General features: G+C 41.5%; 1 protein-coding gene across 5 annotated transcripts in view; it reads right to left on the reverse strand.

The window, feature by feature from the left end:
• Positions 1-8,216: 8,216 nt before the first annotated feature.
• LOC122213905 (zinc finger protein 558-like) overlaps positions 8,217-15,637 on the reverse strand; it is a 101,712-nt gene continuing 94,291 nt past the window's right edge. For all 5 annotated transcript variants that reach the window (XM_042928304.1, XM_042928305.1, XM_042928301.1 and 2 more), the window contains 3 exons: positions 13,329-13,424; positions 12,734-12,816; positions 8,217-11,375 (listed from right to left, as the gene is read on the reverse strand). In XM_042928304.1, the coding sequence (XP_042784238.1) occupies positions 10,599-11,375; positions 12,734-12,816; positions 13,329-13,424 (956 nt within the window). In that variant the 3' untranslated portion in view covers positions 8,217-10,598. The remainder of the gene's footprint in view (positions 11,376-12,733; positions 12,817-13,328; positions 13,425-15,637) is intronic.

A 15,637-nucleotide genomic window follows, 5' to 3' on the forward strand; every position in this document is an offset into this window, starting at 1 on the left:
ATCACCTCCCTGTTAGTGTGTTATGGGAGTGCCACTTTCCCACACCCTGACCATCACATGATGTTATTAAACTTAAAGTTCTCACTCGGGCGGGGGGCGGGGGGCGCCTGGGTGGCTCAGTCGGTTGAGCGTCAGACCTCGGCTCAGGTCATGAGCTCGCGATTTGTGAGTTCGAGCCCGGCGTCAGGCTCTGTGCTGACAACTCGGTGCCTGGAGCCTGCTTCGGATTCTGTGTCTCCTTTTCTCTCTGCCCCTCCCCAACTTGTGCTCTGTCTATGTCTCTCAAAAAAATAAATAAATGTAAAAAAAAAAATTAAAAAAAAAGTTCTCACTCTGATGAATGAAAAAAGGAATTTTGGTATTTTCCTTTGTATTTTTCTTTTTTTATGAGAATCATTTGTATTTTCTGTGAGTTGTGTGCCCATCTCTCTAATGGATATTTATATTTTTCTTATTATTTGGTAGGAATTCTTTAATATTAATAAATCAGCCATCATGGTATGTTTCCAACATTTTCCTCTCTCTCTTGTCTTTGCCATGCAGCCTTTTTAAAATGAAGATACATTTATTAATTTTTAATTTGTGGCTGCTTGTTTCATTGAGGGTGTTGCTTGCCGATGTTTCTGTCAATTCTTATTTTAGGACAAGGGAAAGAGACAGTATTCTTTTTGTCACTTATGTTGGAGAACCCGGTGGGTTACCTGTTGAGATTCTAGTTATTGCTTGTCTTGGGAGGATATTGGGGTGTCACTGCTGGGGATACTCAGATCTAATTTTGGGAAGACAAGGGATGTAGGCTGGAGTCTGTGCTGAATGAGAATGGTGTGGCATTTGCTGGGTGTCCTTTCTTCTCTAGTGTATAGGGCATTGAGGGTTGCTATTTGGAGTTTCTATCATCATTAATATTGGAGGGATATGGGAGGTCATTTGCTAAGCTCCCCTGGTCTCTGATGTTGGGTTAACTTGAGGGGTAACAGATTCCTATTGTTTCTCGTATGGAGATCTGGGAAGGGGTCACCGGATGGAGATCCTATTGTCTCTAGTTTTGGGGTCATTGGATATAGCTTCACTTATCACAAGTCACTTTCTGGGACTCCCCTTCTCTGTCTTGTTGGTATAGACTGAGTGGGTCATTGGGATTGGGCTCCCCATTCTCTACTGTTGCAGGGAAGCTGAAGGAGTCCCTTCTGGGCCTGCTGTCATTTCTAGAATTGGAAGGGACTGGGGTGCTTGTTGGAGTTTCCATCATCTCTAATTTGGGGTGTTGCTTGTTCAGACCTCATCGTTTGTGCTTAGGGGTGGGTTGGGGATTACGCTTTGAGGTTCTGCTGTCTCTAGTGTTGGAGGAGGCTGGGAGTCTCTTGCTTAGGACTTCTGTCAGCTTGACTGTTGGACACAGACTGTGAGCATCACTTGCTGGGGGTCCCATAAGCTCTAGTCTTGGAGGACAGACTGAAGGATCACTTGCTGTGCCTTCTCTCATCTCTAGTTTTGGGGGGCTCAGCTCAACATTTTTTAAAACCTTTTTATTTAGAAAAAAAATTTAAATTTCTAAGAAAGTTACAAAACTGTATTGATTTTAAAAAATATGTCAATAGTCATTTATATTTACTCACATGTATGTTTCCTATTGGTCTTCATGCATTCCTGGAGTTATGTGTCTCCATATGGAAAAATTTCCCTTCAGCTTGAAGAACTCACTTTAGTGTGTCTATACTATGTCAGCAGTATAGTTCTGTTGGTGATTAGTTCTTTCAGCTCTTTAAAAAACCCTGTTGGAAAACATTTCATTTCATCTCCACTTTTGAGGAACGTTTTGTCAAGTTATACAATTTTAGGCCGAGAAGTTTTTTAAAACCTGTTTGTTTTTATGATTGAAGTTTATTTTTATTATTTTAAAGTTTATTTTTATTATTATTTTGAGAGAGACAAGTGGGAGAGGGGCAGAGAGAGGGACAGAGAGAATCCCAAGCAGGTTCCTTGCCCAGCATGGAGCCCAATGCAGAGATCAATCTCATGACCCTGGGATCATGACCTGAGCTGAAATCAAGAGTCAGACACTTAACCAACCGAGCCATCCAAGTGCCCCTCAACATAACCGTCTAGATGTCATTTACTGTCTTTCTGTTTCTGTAGTTTCCTTTAAAAAGTCATTATTAGACTTATTATTGCTCTCTTGAAAGTAATGTGGCCCTTTTCTTTGGTTGCTTTGAAGCTTTGCAGTTTGCTTTCAATTTTCTACAATTTGGCCATGTTTCCTTCATTTTTAAAAAATGTATTTTTCATAGTTATTTTGAAAAAACAGTCCTTGTCTGCTGACTCCAGTACCTGGATTGTTTCTGGATCAGCCTCTATTGATTTATATTTTCCCAATTTGTAACTTCTCCTATTTCTTTGCATGTCTAGTAATTTTTTATTGTTTGCTGGATATTGTTAATGACACTTTGTAGATGCTCTTGATTATTCTTCTGACTATTAAGTTTTGTAATGGCAGACAGTTATAGGGCTAATCACCTTGATCCCATGAAGGGTAGGTTTTAAATTTTATAAGGGCAGGTCTATTTCAATTTTTCACTTACTCCTAAGGTGTAACTCTTCCTCTTAGTGCATGATACATATCATGGTGTGGAATTTCAAGGGTATTGGTTGAAAACAGGTTTTTCCCAAGGTCACTCCACTATGGATAAGTCCAAAAACCAACCTTCAATTCTTAGAATGTGTGTCTTCTGAAACTTTTCGTGCAAACCCTCACCTTTCAGTAGCTATTCTCTGCTAATCCTCCTAGTGACTTCTGCATAGGTGCAGGTTAGGTGTTATTCAAAGACCTGAGGGAAATTTTTAGGCAGATTTTGTGGACTTTTCTGGGACTCTTTCCTTTCCATTAAAAGAGCATTAAGGTTAGCACCTGTGTTCTTTCAACATGCACCCAGCACTTTTTGAGGCTTTCCTTACTTTATGGCACCACAAGACATTCCATGACCATCTTGTATTTTCTCTGCCCTAGCCCTAGAATTAGCCACTTTCCCAGGGAGCCCTGGTTACAACCCTTCCCCCACCCCATTTTTGAGAACGGTGTTTAAAAACCAAGATCTACCATGTTGATTGATTTGTGAATATTGAACCAGTCCTCCAGCCCACGAATAACTCCTACTTGATGATGGTGAATAATTCTTTTAATGTACTTGAATTTGATTTGCTAGTATCTTGTGGAGAATTTCTGCATCCAGGTTCATCAGGGATATTGGCCTGTAATTCTCCTTTTGAGTGAGGCCTTTGTCTAGTTTTGGAATCAAGGTAATGCTGGCTTCGTAGAATGAGTTTGGAAGCTTTCCTTCCATTTCTTTCTTTTTTTTGGGGGGGGGGGGAACAGTTTGAGAGTAAAGGTATTAACTCTTTTTCTTTGTTTGTCTTTTCTCCCCTCAGAGAGTCCCCCTTAAAATTTCTTGCAGGGCTCGTGTAGTGGTCATGAATTCCTTTAATTTTTCTTTGTCTGGGAAACTTTTAATCTCTCCTGCTATTTCGAATGATAGCCTTGCTGGATAAAGAATTCTTGGCTCCATATTTTTCCAATTCAGCACATTGAATATATCCCGCCACTGCTTTCTGGCCTGCCAAGTTTCTGTGGACAGGGCTGCTACAAACCTGATTTGTCTTCCCTTGTAGGTTAAGGACATTTTTTTCCCCCCTTGCTGCTTTCATGATTCTTTCCTTGCCTGAGTATTTTGTGAATTTGACTATGATATGCCTTGCTGATGGTCGGTTTTTGTTGAATCATATGGGAGCCCTCTGTGCTTCCTGGATTTCGATATCTGTGTCTTTCCCCAGGTTAGGAAAGTTTTCTGGTATGATTTGCTCACATAACCCTTCTATCCCTATTTCTCTCTCTTCTTCTTCTGGGACCCCTATGATTCTGATGTTGTTCCTTTTTAATGAGTCACTGATTTCTCTGAATCTTAAATCGTGCTCTTTTGCCTTAGTTTCCCTCTTTTTTTCTGCTTCATTATTCTCCGTAAGATTGTCCTCTATATCACTGATTTGTTGTTCTGCCTCATCTATCTTTGCCGATGTGGCATCCATTGGAGATTGCAGCTCAGTTATAGAATTTTTTTTATTTCATCCTGACTAGCTTTTACTTCTTTTATCTCCACAGAGAGGGATTCTAATCTATTTTCACCCCCAGCTAGTATTCTTATTATTGTGATTCTAAATTCTGGTTCAGACATCTTGCTTGTATCTGTGTTGATTAATTCCCTGTCTGTCATTTCTTCCTGTTCTTTCTTTTGGGGTGAATTCCTTCGTTTTGCCATTTTGAAGAAAGAAAAAGAATTAAGGTAAAAACAAATTAAAATTAAAAATTAAAAACAACACACACACACACACACACAAATCAAATAAATGATGCTAGATCCTAGGTGTGTTTTGGTCTGGTTGTTGAAAGGTGCTTGATAGATTAGAGAAAAAAGGGGAGAAAATAAAAAAGGAAAATGTTTGAAAATTTGAGAAAATGAATACAATAAAATAGAATAAAATGAAATGATGGAAGTAAAATAGAATTTGAAAATTTACAAAAAAGTAAAAAATATGGTAGAAAAAATAAAGAAAATATTTTAATAAAAATTGAAAATAAAAATAAATTTTTTCTCTTTCTGTATTCAAAAAAAAGAAACAAAAAGAAAAAAAAGACAACTGAATAGATGGACCAGTGAACAGACTAAAATATGATTGAAATTACATCGTTTTCTCCTAAAAGTCACTATGAAGCATTTTATAGTCTGTAGACTAAGCAGGTGGAGAGACTTGTGTGTGGTTCCTGAAGAGCGAGGTTGGCCCTCTTGGGCGGGGCTTGGTGTGACGGCTCCGTTCTCCACTAGATGGCGCTGCTTAGTTTACTAGGGCGAATTGTGGCGCTCGTAGGTGTGTATGCGCATGCGCGGGAGGGGTGAAAATGGCATCTACCCAGGCTCTAGTATCGGAATTCTGTGTCTCCCCGAGCAGCAATCGCGCACCTGTCCTTTGTCTTCGGCTTCCATCCACTCCCCGCTCTTTCCCTGTGCGTGAGCAAGCCATCAGTCTGCAGGCGGCACCTCCCTGCTGAGTTTTATCTCAGATGTGGCTTTGTTTCCCGACCCCTCGCTTCTGAGGGGCCGCGGTTTTGTCCCGCTCACACCTTCTGGGGGAGGGTCTCACCGAGCAATGGCCGGTGCCGGCCGCACCCAGGACCGTTCGTGGGACTGTGCCGCCTCCGATGCCCAGAGACTGCGGCTGGGCGCCACCCCGCCCCGGAAAAAGCTCCCATGATCTGTAGCAGCAGCGTTTCAGAGATTACGGAAAATCGCGACACGCGTCTGGCACCAGGTTTCCCCTTAACGCCCTTGTTCCAGCACCAGCGAATGTGGCTGTTCTCCGGTCTGCCGGCACCTTTGCCTGTGTGGGGGCCGCACGGCCTCTACCGGCTGTCCTCCCAGCAGGGGAACCGCCTCTCCCCGTGTGGCCCGAAGCCCCCCGGACTCCACTCTGCTCCTGGGGATTCGCCCTTCCCACCAGAGCACCCCCAGGTATGGAACTGGAGAGTTTCAGACTCTGCGCTCCCCGTTTGTAGATTCATAATGGCATTTAAACCCTCTCCTTTCTCCCTTTTTAGTTCAGCCCCTGCGGCTGTTTCCACTTTTCCACTTTCTCTCCAGCTGCTTTGGGGGTGGGGGTGCTTTTCCCGTATTCTCCCCCCATCTCCATCCCTTCTCTGCAAGCAAAAGCAGTTCCCTGCCCTCTGTGGCTTCTTTCTTCCCCAGTTCACCTCTCTGTGCCATGTACCTGGTGAGTTCTGTGGTTCAGGTCGTGCAGATTGTTGTGTTAATCCTCGAGTCAGTTTTCTAGATGTGCAGAATGGTTTAGAGTTGGTCTGGCTGATTTCATGGATGTGAGATGCAAAAAAAAAAACACACCAAAAAACCAACTTCCATGCTGTTCCGCCATCTTGGCTCCTCCCCGGTATTAACTCTTTTTTCAAATGTCTGGTAGAATTCCCTGGGAAGCCATCTGGCCCAGGACTCTTGTTTGTTGGGAGATTTTTGATTACTGATTCAATTTCTTTGCTAGTTATGGGTCTCTTCAAATTTTCTACATCTTCCTGTTTCAGTTTTGGTAGTTTGTGAGTTTCTAGGAATTTGTCCATGTCTTCCAGGTTGCACATATGTATATGTTGGCATCTCCTTTTTCATAATATTCTCTTATAAATTGTTTATATTTCTATGGTATTGGTTGTGATCTCTCCTCTTTCACTCATGGTTTTATCTGTTTGCTTCCTTTGTCTTTTCTTTTTGATGAGTCTAGCTAAGGGTTTATCGATTTTGTTTATTCTTTCAAAGAACCAGCTCTTAGTTTCACTGATCTGTTCTAAAGGAAGCCTGTGGAATGGGAGAAGATATTTGCAAACAACATATCTGATAAAGGATTAGTATACAAAATCTATAAAGAACTTATCAAACTCAACACCCAAAACCAAACAACCCAGTTAAGAAATGGGCAGAAGACACGAATAGACACTTTTCCAAAGACATCCAGATGCTAACAGACACATAAAAGATGCTCAACATCACTCATCATCGGGGAAAAACAAATCAAAACCGTGATGAGATGCCACCTCACAGCTGTCAGAATGGCTAAAATTAACAACATGAGGAACAACAGGTGTTGGCGAGGATGCAGAGAAAGGGGAACCCTCTTGCACTGCTGGTGAGATGCAAACTGGTGCAGTCACTCTGGAAAACAGTGTGGAGGTTCCTCAAAAAAACTAAAACTAGCACTACCCTACACTCCAGCAATTTCACTATTAGGTATTTACCCAAAGGATACAAAAAATACAGATTTGAATGGGGTATATGTACCCCAGTGTTTATAGTAGCATTATCAACTATAGCCAAACTATGGAGAGAGTCAAAATGTCCATCAACTGAAGAATGGATACAGAAGGTGGTGTGTGTGTGTGTGTGTGTGTGTGTGTGTGTGTGTGTGTTTGTAGTGGAGTATTATTCAGCCATCGTTTGTAATGATGTGGATCGAGCTGGAATGTGTTATGCGAAGTAAAATAAGTCAATCAGAGAATGACGAATAAATGATTTCACTCATATGTGGAATTTAAGAATCAAAATAGATGAACACATGTGAAGGGAGGGAAAAGAGAAGAAAGGGAAACAAACCATAAGACTCTTAATGATAGAGAACAAACTGAGGGTTGATGGAGGGAGGCGGGTAGGAGATGGGCTGGATGGGTGATGGGTATTGAGGAGGGCACTTGTGATGAGCACCAAGTGTTATATGTAAGTGATGAATCACTGAATTCTACTTCTAAAACCAATATTCCACTGTATATTAACGAATTCAGATTTAAGTTAAAAGAAAGAAAACCCAAGATCTAGGTGCTATACCTCCAATTTGAATTCATTACCACAAGCAAGGAAAGAAAAAGGTCCATTCTAGCCTTTCTCTTTCCTTGCTTGTACTATCTTTGGCAGTGACCATGAGAAACTGGCTTTAATGATCTTTAATGACCTATAATATATATACTTAGTTGTCCAACTTTAGTATATATATAAAGCGGTCTCAGAATTGCTAACCCGTACCCTTGAGAGAAACAAATTTATTAACTCTAGTACAGAATTTGTGTACAGTTATTTTTGCTTTTAGTCTTATAGTATCAGGTCAAAATATATTTTTCCTAAGTAAGTTAGATTTCCTCTCCACACCCTTCAGTGTTGTTTGGTTATTCATTTGTAATACAGTGAGCTGCATTCATCATAGTCTGCATTCCATTTTGTGTTCCCTCTGCTACCTAGTGATTATATTTTGTTCTAACCTATAATAATATTCACTCTTTGTGCTGTAATGTTCCACATGTAATGTAATGTTTTGAAAAATACAGAGATATTTGTATCCATCAACACAGTCATGCTATTGGGTAGTTCCAAAATTTCCAAATTCCCTTGTGCTGTGTCTTTGTAGTAATCCTATTTCCACCTCTTACCCCTAGTAACTCCTGATTTGTTGTCCTTCCCTACAGTCATGTCTTTTCCAGAATGTCATACAATGGAATCATACATGTGGCTTTTTGTCTTTTTCACTTAGCAAATTGAGTTTGATTAAAATTGAGGTATAATTTACATGCAATGCAATGTACAAATCTTAAGTGTACAGTTCAATGCATTTTGACAAATGCATATATCTGTGTAACTTATACTCCTGCCAAGACACAGAATATTTTTCTCAACCTGTAAAGTTCCTGGTTGTCCTTTCCCAGTCAATCCCAGCTACTGCCTCACCTCCCCGCCTCAAATTTAGATGCAACCACTCTTCTTCCCCCCAAACCCCCTCACAGATTAGATTCTGCCTGTTCTAGAAATCTGTATAAATAGAATCATACAGTATTTACTCTTCTGTGTCCGGCTTGTTTTGCTTGGTATAATTCTCAATTAAGTTTAATTCACAATAAAAAACGAGATACATATATAGTGTTTCCTATATACCAGGCAGTCTCTCAAGTGCTTACATATTTTAACTAATTGGATCCTCAATACAAGTTTACAAAGCACTCTCATTGTTTCCATCTTACAAATGAAAAAAACTTGGGCACAAAATGTTTGTTACTTGTCTGAGGTAACCAGGCAATTAAGTGGTAAGGTCTAGACTTGACCTCAAATGGTCTCTCTCCAGAGTCCATACTCTTAATCTCTATGCAATAGAACAGAACACTGCCTTTGTACCAGGCATGGCTTGTGGCACAGGATCTACGGTGATGAATCAAATGCACAGTCCTTGCTTTCATGGTGTTTATAATTTAGTGAGGGTTGGGATGGGGAATAAGTATTAGTCAAATAAAGAAGTATATATAGAAAGTCAGATGATAATAAGTGCTACTGAGATAAAGAACTCCTAATAAAGATAGAAATGTGGGAATTGGTGACTTGCTCATTATATATGGAGTGGGAATGAAAGCCTTTCAGTCAGGAGACATTTTGGCAGAAACCTAAGTGAACTGAAAGAGTGAGCTACGTAGCTACGTTGGGAATATGAGTCTAGGCAGTACAGAGACCCTGATATTGAACTGTGCTGGGGTGATGGGGCTACAGCAAGACAAGTGTGACTAGAGTATAGGAAGTAAACAGGACTGGTGGAAGGGGGGGGTGTCAGATCTACAGTGGATCCTGATTGTTTGGGGCCTTGTAGGAAATGGTAAAGACCATTCATTATACTCTTAGTACCTTGGTGTATCACTATACCAGAACAATTGCAGGCAGGATGCAGGGAAACCAAAAGGTACTAGTGCATATTCAGTGACTGGAAGAAGAACAAGGAAGGAGAGGAAAGAGGAGGGAGTGATTATTGAAGTTTTGGAGCATAGTGGGAAAAGGAGAGAAGGCTGCACTACATGGGCTGAGAAGAGGCCCAGGATAGCACCCAGATCCCAGTTCTCTTGTGGGGAAATGGTGTGGTATGTACTCATTCTCCTCCATCCCTCTGATCTCCTACCTGGGCTCTCCACTGACCAACCCAAACAGAAGCCCAAAGGCAAATGAGCCCAAGGATATAGCCCATTAACCTCTCTAGGCACAGAGAGGGAAGAGTAGGGTACCAATGGTTTCCATTCCGTGTTTCTTATACACAGTGCTCCTCTACAGTGTGATTCCTTATGCACGCCTCAAAGGGTGTGTGTCTTCTGAAGAGGTTCCATTTTGTGATATTCCTAGGGCTTTCCCTTAGTGTGAATTGTCATACTATTGTGATAATTGTGATTCACTGGAGATATCATGACAGGCTTCCCTTTAGCCAATGCATTCCTCCTGTTGCTCCCCAGTAGGTAATTTTTTTCTGTGAGAGTTTTACCACATAGGCTGCACTTGATAGGGCTTCTCTCCACAGTTAGTTAACATGTGGGCTATTGAATATTACTCCATGTTGATTAGATTAGAAGGAGGGCCTGCTGAAGGCCTTCCCTCACTGAGTCATGGCCAGGCTCCAAGATGGTCTCCAGTAGTTTCTGTCTCCTTTTATGCATACCTTGTGTAGTTCCCTCCCACATCGAGTCAGGATTGGTCCAGGTGACCAACACAATATAGATGAAGAGACAATATATCCTTCTGAGACTAGGTCATAAAAGACATTATGGCTTCTGCATTGGCTCTTTTGGATCACTTTATTTGGAGAGAACCTGCAGCCATATTGTAAAGACACTCATCACTGTGGAGAGGCCTACATGGCGAGGGACTGCAGGTCCCATGCCAACAACTGGCACTAGTTTGTCAGGCATGTGAATAATCAACCTTCAAAGTGGACCCTTCATTCCTAAAGACTTCAGATGATGGTAGTTCTAGTTGGCATATTGATTGCCACCTCATGAGGGAGCTAGAATTAGAATTACGTAGCTAATCCATTTCTGAACTCCTGACCTACATAAATTGTGAGATAATAAAGGTTTGTTGCTTTAAAGGACTACGTTTTGGGGTTAATTTGTTATGCAAAGATAATTTCTGCATCCAGTATGAATTGCCAAGATGTCTGAGGTTGAGAAATCAATGGATTCTTTCCCATAGTCACTGCATTCCTATCTACCTATTATGAATTCTCTTGTGCACAGAAAGGTAAGAGTTAGTGGTGAAAGATTTTCCGCAATGACTACATTTGTAGGGTTTCTCTCCAGTGTGAGTCCTCACATGTTTCTTAACAGACGAGAGATTGTTAAATGCTTTCCCACAGTCACTACATTCATAAGGTTTCTCTCCATTATGTATTCTCTTGTGCACAGTAAGAGAAAAGCTACTGCTGAAGGACTTTCCACACTGATCACACTCATAGGGTTTTTCTCCAGTATGAGTTCTCACATGCTGTGTCAGATGTGAGCTCTTCCTAAAGGCTTTCCCACAGTCATGGCACTCATAGGGTTTCTCCCCCGTATGAATTCTGTGATGCACAGTAAGGGAGGACCTTGTGCTGAAGGCCTTCCCACACTGCTTACACTCATAATGATTCTCCCCGGTATGAACTCCCTTGTGCCTTTTGAGGATACACCTAGTGCGGAAGACGTGGAAACACTGATTACATTCGTAGGGTTTTTCTCCAGTGTGAATTCTCACGTGCAGCCTCAGGGATGAGGGATCATTGAAGGCTTTGCCACAGTCCGTGCATTCATAGGGCTTCTCCCCATTGTGTATCCTCTTGTGAATGGTCAGGTAGGATCTACTGCTGAAGGACTTGCCACACTGATTACAGTCATAGGGTTTTTCTCCAGTATGAATTCTCTTGTGCTGAGTGAGGTTAGATTTTGTGCTGAAGACTTTAAAGCACTGATTACATTCATTGACTTTCACTCCGAGATGATTTCTTTCCTGTTAAGAGACGAATGATAACTATAACTTGTATTATTTTATTTTTTAAAGTTTTGTTTATTTATTTTGAGACAGAGAACAAATGGGGGAGGGGCAGAGAGGGAGAGAGAGGATCCTAAGCAGGCTCTGTGCTGTCAGCAGAGCCCGATGCAGGGCTCAAACTCATAAACTGTGAAATCATGACCTGAGCCGAAATCCAGAGTCTGATGCTTAACTGCCTGAGCCACCCAGGTGCCCCTAATTTGTAATATTTTATTTTATTTTATTTTTTATTACTTTTAATGTTTATTTGTTTTTGAGAGACAGAGTGTGAGTGAGAGAGCAGCAGAGAGAGAGAGAGGGAGACAGAGGATCTGAAGAGGGCTCTGTGCTGTCATCAGTGAGCTCGATGCGGGGCTTGATCTCACAAACCATGAGATCATGACCTGAGCTGAAGCTGGATGCTCAACCAACTGAGCCACCCAGGCACCCATAATTTGTAATGTTTTTTTAATGTTTGTTTATTTTTTTGAGAGGCAGAGAGAGAGAGAGACAGTGTGTGAGCAGGGGAGGGGCAGAGAGAGAGGGAGACACAGAAACCTAAGCAGGCTCCAGGCTCTGAGCTGTCAGCACAGAGCCTGACGTGGGGCTCGAACTCACAAACTGCAAGATCATGACCTGAGCTGAAGTCAGACGCTTAACCGACTGAGCCACCCAGGCACCCCTGTAATATTTTAAATATTCAAGACTATTGTAGGAATTCTCTCTCCCAGCAATTCAGTCATATATAACATTATTATAATTGGTGTTTTTGCTACTTTGAGTATTTGTATAGGGTTCCTGCTAGTTTGAATGATTAGAAGCTAAAAAACATGGCTGTGGTGCCATAGGCCTTATCATATTCAGAGAGCATTTTTCTGATAGGCTTAATACCAGCTTATGTTTGAAACCTCAATATCTGAGTCACATTTATGGAAACAGAGATGCTCAGGGAAGAAATAGTTGTGGAGATAACTTATATTTTTCTCCAAATTCACAATAGTTTCATGGTATTTCTCCAGAGGCACCACTTTTTCTTTAGAGAATGACTCTCTTGGGAACTTTGTAGTTTTTCTAATTTATGGCATTTTCCTACTGTGGAAAATCGGCAATCTTACCATTTAAAAAAAAGTCATTTATGTATTTTGAGAGAGAGAGAGTACAAGCAGGGGAGGACCATAGAGAGAAGGAGAGAGAGAAAACCCCAAGCAGGCTCCACACTGACAGAGCAGAGCCCATTGTGGGGCTCAAACTCACGAACCGTGAGATCATGACCCGAGCCGAAATCAAGCGTCGGATGCTTAACCGACTGAGCCACCCAGGCACCCCAGCAGTCTTACCATTTTTACACCTTTGTGTTGTTCTTGTCTGAAAACATGCTGCTTAGAAGTTAACACTTTGGCTCTAAGCAGAGTCTCCAAATCTGAAACAAATTGAAAAGAAATTTCAGTCTGTGGAGAAAATAATAGATAAAATGCACATATTAGTGAAGGCAGACCCTAAGGGATTAGGGTTTTTCAGAAGGTTTGCAATGAAAGGGTCACAGGTATAAACATTGTAGGTATTAAAAAAAAAAAAAAAAGACTCTAGGAAGGTTGAGACTGATGCTGACAGAGGAAGGAATTGTCAGGAATGTAAAGTGGGAAGGGACTGAACAAGGATCTCATGTGACACATGTAATAAGGAAAATAGACGTGCTTTTGTTCTTCCTCTGAGGCTAAGGTGTGAGGTGATGAAAAGAGAATTAAAGAGGAAGCAGAGAAGGTGCACAAGGAGGCTTATCCCAAAGGCTTTGGATCTTGTCAGAAAAAAAAAAGGGGGGGGGGTGATTTTCCAAAGCTCCCTGATTGGCATTTCCTAACATAATACTCCAAATTCCCAAGCCACAGGCCAGAGATGATCCTCATGAGGACTCATAATCCAGCTGGTGCTCACCTGGAAAGCTGCCTGGGAGAATTCCAGTCTCCTCTGTCACCACTTTACCTTTTTGCTCCAATCTGGAGACCACACCAGGCTTACCAACTTGATTTCCTACACATAAAGGAAAGACACAGTATGAAGGGGGACTCTCCAGGGGAAAATGAGCCCCACCATGGAACTGAAGCCCATACTTCTGAGGATAAGCAGGTGCAGCTTTAGGAACACTGGGGTAATGATCCCTAAATTCTAATAAATAGAGTAACTCCTCTTTCATAGTGAAAAAACAAATTAAGCATCCTCAGTCAATATCCAGGGTGTCTGGGGGAATAATGAGTCCCAGAGGCTAATGCCCAAGCTGAAATACAGATTTAAGAGCCCCAAAGCTTTCATGCACAGAGAATATAAAGTTAGGGCCAGGAATATATCTTTAGTTCATAGGGAAGGCATTAGACTGTAAGCTCCGCAACGGTAGGGACCACTCTATCTGGTTCACCACTGTATGCCTAACTCTTAGCATAGACCTAGGAACATGAAGGTGCTTAAGGAAGACTTCTGCGAGGTGATGCCAGCAAAAATGGTGGGGTAGGGAACTCCACAAAAAGTAGCAAATAAAGGGGTAAAAACTGTTCGAATTAACTTTGATGGAACTCTGGAAAGTTATCAAAAGCTTCCAGCAATGAGGAGAATGCTTAATTAAGACAACACGGCTGAATCTGTAAGAGAGCCCTGTGGCCTCTGAGCTGACCATCGCCCCATCTGCTTCCCCCCTCAGCAGCCACCTTAAAGACAATAAGCTGTGCTCCTAGTACTAGTGGAAGGAAGACCAGGACAAATGTTATTTTGAGAGAACTTTGGTTGTCTATTTTGACCTTCCTGGTGGCTCCCAGAAGGACTGGCTCAGAGGGCTTGCTTTTATTTTGACTAACTCCAAACTCTCCCGGAGTTAAAGTGCTATGGGGGTGGAGGGCTGGGGCATGTGCTGAATACATTTAACTGTATTAGCTACTGATGCCTGGGGCAAAGGAAAATTGCTGAATAAGACTAACCAGAAAGTCTCAGAGGAAAAGTAGGGAACAAGATACTTTGGGGGAAAGGGGCTTTGAAATGCTCCCATGTAGTCCTAGGAATGTGGAAGGCCATGTGCATACCCAGGGTTGGGTGTATGCTCAGAAAACATCTGAAAAGGTAGTAAACCTTCACCTTTGACTGGCCTTCAGGTTTTGTACAAGCAGGAAGTGAAGGCTAAGGCCAGGTTGTAACCTGATTGGTTTTTAAAGGCATGCTCCTACATACACAGAGACCGTGTGCAAAGACTGGGAGTTTGGGGTTCCAGGAATTTAAGGAAATCTCTGATAAAACACTAACTGATCATTAGCCTAACAAAATAGAGATTGCAGTGGCCACACATGGCAAATACAGACATAACAAAATTCGTTCAGAAAATGTCACCAAACAACACCAACTACAACAAGTGACAACAACAAACCATGGGGATGCGGGAATCTCTGATTTACAGAATTGCCAGGACATTCCAAACGTAGAGTTTTCAACAATTTATGAGGCATGCAAAGAAACAAAAAAGCATGGTCCATTATAGGGAAAGGAAATTAATAGAAACTGTCCCTGAGGAAGAGACTCACTGGACAAAGATTTCAACTGTTTTAAGCATGCACAAAGAGCTAAAAGAAACTGTGAGAACGGGTTCTCAAGAAACAGTGAAAGAAATTGTAAAAAGGAACCAAACAGAAATTATGGAGTTGAAAAGTACAATAAATTGAAACGAAATATTCACTACTGAAATTTATTGACGGACTTGATCTGGTGGGAAAAAGAATCAGTGAACTTGAAGATAGATCAATTGAGATCGCCCAATTTGAAGCCCACAGAGGAAAAAAGAAAACAAAAATAGAGCAGAGCATAAGAAACCTGTGGGACAACATCCAACTTTCCAACATATGCCTAATGGAGTTCTTGAAGGAGAGGACACAGAGAGAGGCAGAAACATTGTTTTAAAAAGCAAATGGCCAAAATATTCCCTGAACTGCAGAAAGTCATGAATCTACACACTGAAGAAACTTAACACCAAAGAGGATCAATTCAAAGAGACCAAACTGAGACACATTATAATCAAACTGTTGAAAGCTCAAGACTAAGAGAGTAGCCTGAAAGTAGCAAGAGAATTTTTGGTTTTTCACATACATGGGATCATCTTTGATAAGATCAACAGCTGATTTCTTGCCAGAAATTGTAGAGGCCGTAAAGCAATAGGATGACATATTCCAAGTGCTGAAAGAAAAAACCTGTCATCATTAATTCTATACACA

This window comes from Panthera leo, chromosome A2, assembly GCF_018350215.1.
Source record: "Panthera leo isolate Ple1 chromosome A2, P.leo_Ple1_pat1.1, whole genome shotgun sequence".
NCBI classification, from domain to species: domain Eukaryota; kingdom Metazoa; phylum Chordata; class Mammalia; order Carnivora; family Felidae; genus Panthera; species Panthera leo.